The sequence below is a fragment of the Hesperophylax consimilis genome, chromosome 4 (genome assembly GCF_061612785.1).
Source record: "Hesperophylax consimilis isolate HC1 chromosome 4, BYU_Hcon_1.0, whole genome shotgun sequence".
NCBI lineage: Eukaryota > Metazoa > Arthropoda > Insecta > Trichoptera > Limnephilidae > Hesperophylax > Hesperophylax consimilis.
The window spans coordinates 41,966,757-41,970,689 of NC_142839.1; the positions used below are offsets into that span (position 1 = coordinate 41,966,757).

General features: G+C 35.9%; 1 protein-coding gene across 2 annotated transcripts; it reads right to left on the reverse strand.

The window, feature by feature from the left end:
- Positions 1–261: 261 nt before the first annotated feature.
- On the reverse strand, positions 262–3,594 carry LOC149424731 (uncharacterized). Of its 2 annotated transcripts, none has more exons than XM_089631484.1 (5): positions 3,242–3,594; positions 2,864–2,986; positions 2,526–2,639; positions 2,273–2,335; positions 262–769 (listed from the first exon to the last, which is right to left on the reverse strand). In XM_089631484.1, the coding sequence occupies exons 1-5, from the start codon at positions 3,300–3,302 to the stop codon at positions 558–560; spliced, it is 573 nt and encodes a 190-aa protein (XP_089487610.1). In that variant the 5' UTR covers positions 3,303–3,594; the 3' UTR covers positions 262–557. The 2 variants fall into 2 exon arrangements, with proteins under 2 accessions (XP_089487610.1, XP_089487609.1); XM_089631483.1 differs by having other exon boundaries at positions 2,273–2,338.
- Between the last annotated feature and the right edge of the window lie 339 nt (positions 3,595–3,933).

Genomic DNA, 3,933 nt, shown 5'->3' on the forward strand with positions numbered 1-3,933 from the left:
CAGAACCTGTACTTTCATCGTAACCACTATTTATTTTGACAGCGTCCATAAAAACATTAAAATGTATAGGGTCAAATGCAATTTCAAATGAGGAAATTGCAGGATTTTTTTCTTTGATGACCATGAACAGTCTAGCGAGATCTCTCATCTTGGATGTAATGTGTGTTTTCAAATGATGTTCTTTATGATTGCTTAATAGTAGGGAACCATATGAACAAATTAATGGCTCAGACTTTGCAATTCTTGCAATAGGATCATTTTGGAACACAGGAAATATCTGAGATCTTAAAGATTCTGTGATCTCAGAATTGTCTGGGGATAATAAAATAGCGGATGATTTTAACACTCTGCAGCGTTTTAGTGGATTTCCTTCGGGTGAATTTTTTCTATTTGAACATTTTTTCAGGTGTCTATAGAGTAAACTTCTTTTGAATGTGCCACAGCATTCTATGCAAACAGCATAATCCTTAGCTGTCGCAGTCGTTCTTGGACGGCGATTCGGTAGTAATATTCCATCAACCCTATTTATTGCGTCCTGATTGTATAGATAATTGCCTCTATTTCTTATTTTCTTCTGCCTCTAAGGGATGTTGGGTTGTAATGTGGCGTACAAAGTTGGTTATCAGCTTGAAGCAGTATGGACAAAAGTTTTTACGGTCATAAACTCTTGGTTTTTTACTAGCTAAATCAGATGTACATTGTTTTGAAGTCGATGACACAAAGCAGTCCGTTTTCTTCTGCTTCCCTGGATGATCGCTGGTATATGAATCTAAAATTAAAAAATGCATTAACATTTTATAACATATTTAATAAATTAAATTTGTGTGGAAAATTATACAGAGTGTATCATCAGTTACCACACAAACTTAAACCAGCGATTCCTGAGCATATGTGGTGTGTCAGTCAGTATTGCCCTGGTGTAAGACCACCATTCAAAATTGAATGTTGATTGAAAATGGCTTTAGCCGTGTTTGGTGACCAGATCTGAATATTTAGGTACTTCCCAACCTTCCTCTGACTCACCTCCTTCCCCTCCCCACTACCTTCAGCCTTACAACATACCCCAATTGGGTGTGCCATAGTCTCACTGGCTCCAGACGGGAGCAGTTGAGTTTCTTGTGCGGTATTCACTGTAAAAAAAAAAAAAAAAAACTCCACACAGGAGGCCCTGAGGAAAACGATTTCCCTTAAGGCCTATGTCGTCTAAGATGCTGTGTGGAGGGTCTTTTTGAGGAGAAGAGGGAGTTAACATTTGTCTTCAAGAGACCCATGTTGTAGGAAGGGGGAAACACAGAGGCCGGCAAATCGTTCCATAGCCCAGCTGTTGAGCACAAGAACGAGTCGAAGAAGCGACCAGTTCTCATGTGACTAATGTCAACCGTGTAGATATGTTGGGCACGCGTTTGGCGTGTTTTCCGACTATGCACCGGTGCCGAAGGGATCAATGATGCTAGTTCCTCGGAACATCTTCCATTGAAATACCGGTAAAACAAGGATAGCATTCCCACCCGACGCCTGTGCTCTAAAGATTGCAATTTGTCTGTTGAAATGGGAGAAATTATCAAACGGATCGCCCGTTTCTGCACAGAGTCGAGGGTATTTTTCAGATATTTTGGAGCTCCAGACCAGAGGTGGCTGCCAAATTCAACTATGGGGCGGACTTGCGATTTGTACAAGGCTAGCAGTTGTGTACTATTAAAGTATCTGCGGGCCTTGTACAGTACGCCCAGATATTGAGAGGCTAGCTTTACTCTGGCTTCGATGGAGCCCCCATATCTGAGCTGGTCACTTAGAGTTACACCGAGCATATCAATGGAGGGCCTGTTCGGAAGGTTGCTTCCGTTGAAGGAGACGAGATTTTCATTGCGATCCCTTTTAGACGTAATAATACATTTAATACATTTTTCTGTGCGTATGCAATTTGAATAATAATTTTATTATTATGAAACATTTTTTATTATTATATATTAATAAATTATGAATATAAGAAAATAAATTATGGGAAAATGAGAAGTTGTGGGAGGAGTTTGTCGATTAAAAATAGGTGGTGTCCGCCACCCTACCGATATTGTATAATGTGCTCTAGAGTACAAAAAGGTTGGGAACCCCTGCGCTACAGCATAGCGTTTACATTACCAAGTTGGAAATTTGAAACGAGCGTTTACCATGCGCTTATCACATATATGGTCAGGAATCATTGGTTAACGTTTGTCGGCTAACTGCTGATACACTCTGTATATTCTGTCAATATTAAGTAGGTACCTCTTATTACCAGAATCAGACGAAATTCTCGAGGGTAACTTGAATAAGTCATCACTGCCGGACGTCACACTTGCTGCTAAAATAAAGCATAATAATGTAATATTCGAAATAAAACAATTCATAGTAGGTAATGTAATATTCCAAAACTAATCATCACTACCGTTAATTGCTAAAACATTTCACAATAATAAGTAACGTAATGTTGGTGTGTAATGAAAAAAAAAAAGATTATTGTATATTATCAGTAATTATTATGTAGCTACCTGAATCTGAAGGGTTTGCAAATAGATCATTCAGTTTTTCCTCCATTTCATTAATAACGGCCCTCTTACGTTCAGTAATTGGCGAGCCTTCACTTGTACTGGATATATTTTTATCTACAAAATAACAAAACACATTAAAAATCATAAACATAATAAAACAATAAGCATAGTTATTATACTCATGTGAAAATCAACAAGCATTATTATTAAAATAACAGTGCAAAGCGTTTTCATAGAGACCATAACCTAAAAATGCAACACATTATAACGTAATTTTACATAAAAACACTTTTATTGTGTCATTGATAGTAATAATTTATCACAATGTATATATCTACCTGAATCTGAAGGGTTTGCAAATAGATCATTCAGTTTTTCCTCCATTTCATTAATAACGGCCCTCTTACGTTCGGTAATTGGCGTCATTGGCGAGCCTTCACTTGTACTGGATATATTTTTATCTACAAAATAACAAAACACATTAAAAATCATAAACATAATAAAACAATCAGCATAATTATCATACTTGTATGAAAATCAACATGTATTATTATTAAAATAACAGTGAAAAACGTTTTTATGGAGACCATAACCCAAAAAAGCAACGCATAACGCATTATAACGTAATTTTTCCTAAAAAAACACTTTTATTATGTCATTCATTGTAATAATTTATTATGCAACACAATAATTTAGGTTATATGATAAAATCTTACCGTTAATTGAAGAATCCATTGACATGGCAATAATTGTATTAATCCTTTGCCAGCGTGACATTTTATAAAATGCGTAAAGAAAGGATTCACACGTGCACACGCGAATGACGGCTCAAGTTGGCTCAAGTTTCGACAAAATCACCGAGACAGTGTTGCCAACTTTATTTTGACCAATTCACAAATTGTGGAACCGTTACCCATCAGAAAACCACTAAATGTGGCTATAATCCAAAATATGTGTATAATACAATGTGTATATAACGATGAGAAATCAAGGTAGAGTCATAATTTACTATAATTCTAACTTAAAACACTATTTTTGGCAAATTATTACGAATTGAGAAATTTTTTGAAAATTCAATGTTCATCTTGGTACTGGACAGTTAAAATATGATAGATCTTTTGAAAAAATGAAATCTATAGGGAAAAATTTCATAAATACGTCACGTATGACCTCCTACCTGCGATTAACGGTAAAATTTAACGCGGACTATTAGTAATAACGTTATAATCTGCGTTTTTCAATTATGATAGTTTGAATTTGGCCGAAATTCCCGCTGAAGCAGACAGTTCAGTAAATTTTTTTTTTTTTTTTTTAAAAGAAAGACAAACATTCCCGGGTTACGAATAACCCAACAATGTTTGAAAATCTCCTACTACCACCACAGAAAGCCGAAAATATTGCTTGTGTT

Bases quoted from the DNA above. Each gene is read 5' to 3' on its own strand.
- LOC149424731 (XM_089631483.1), bottom strand. From the start codon at position 3,302: ATGTCACGCTGGCAAAGGATTAATACAATTATTGCCATGTCAATGGAT. The intron at 2,987-3,241 runs GTAAGATTTTAT...GTTATTTTGTAG, and splicing joins AATGGATTCTTCAATTAACG to ATAAAAATATATCCAGTACA. The intron at 2,640-2,863 runs GTAGATATATAC...GTTATTTTGTAG, and splicing joins TGCAAACCCTTCAGATTCAG to ATAAAAATATATCCAGTACA.